We start from the raw sequence: 286 nt of genomic DNA on the forward strand, positions 1-286 counted from the left end.
TCCTCCCGTGCTGTGGCCATGGGCTTGGGCGAGGACACGCTGCTGTGGCCAGGTGAGTGTCCCCAACAGCAGGGCAGAGCTGCCAGCATCCCCCGCAGCCCCCACTGCCCAGCTGGGTGTTCGGGCGGGGGCAACGCTAAGGGGTACGGGGATCTGCAGGCCACGAGTACGCACTGAACTGCCTGACCTTCGCCAGCCTCCTGGAGCTGGACAACCCTGCGCTGGAGCAGAAGCTGCGGTGGGCGAAGCAGCAGCGCCAGGAGAAGAGGAGCACGGTGAGACCGGG

General features: G+C 67.8%; 1 protein-coding gene across 1 annotated transcript in view; it reads left to right on the forward strand.

Annotated features, from left to right (window-relative positions):
• Positions 1-275, forward strand: part of PNKD (paroxysmal nonkinesigenic dyskinesia) — a gene marked incomplete at both ends in the record, with an annotated part of 943 nt that extends 668 nt beyond the window's left edge. The window contains 2 exons of the mRNA XM_010145202.1: positions 1-52; positions 160-275. The exon at positions 1-52 is cut by the window's left edge and continues 7 nt beyond it. Of these exons, the coding sequence (XP_010143504.1) occupies positions 1-52; positions 160-275 (168 nt within the window). The remainder of the gene's footprint in view (positions 53-159) is intronic.
• Between the last annotated feature and the right edge of the window lie 11 nt (positions 276-286).

This window comes from Buceros rhinoceros, unplaced genomic scaffold (assembly GCF_000710305.1).
Source record: "Buceros rhinoceros silvestris isolate BGI_N320 unplaced genomic scaffold, ASM71030v1 scaffold40291, whole genome shotgun sequence".
Lineage (NCBI taxonomy): Eukaryota > Metazoa > Chordata > Aves > Bucerotiformes > Bucerotidae > Buceros > Buceros rhinoceros.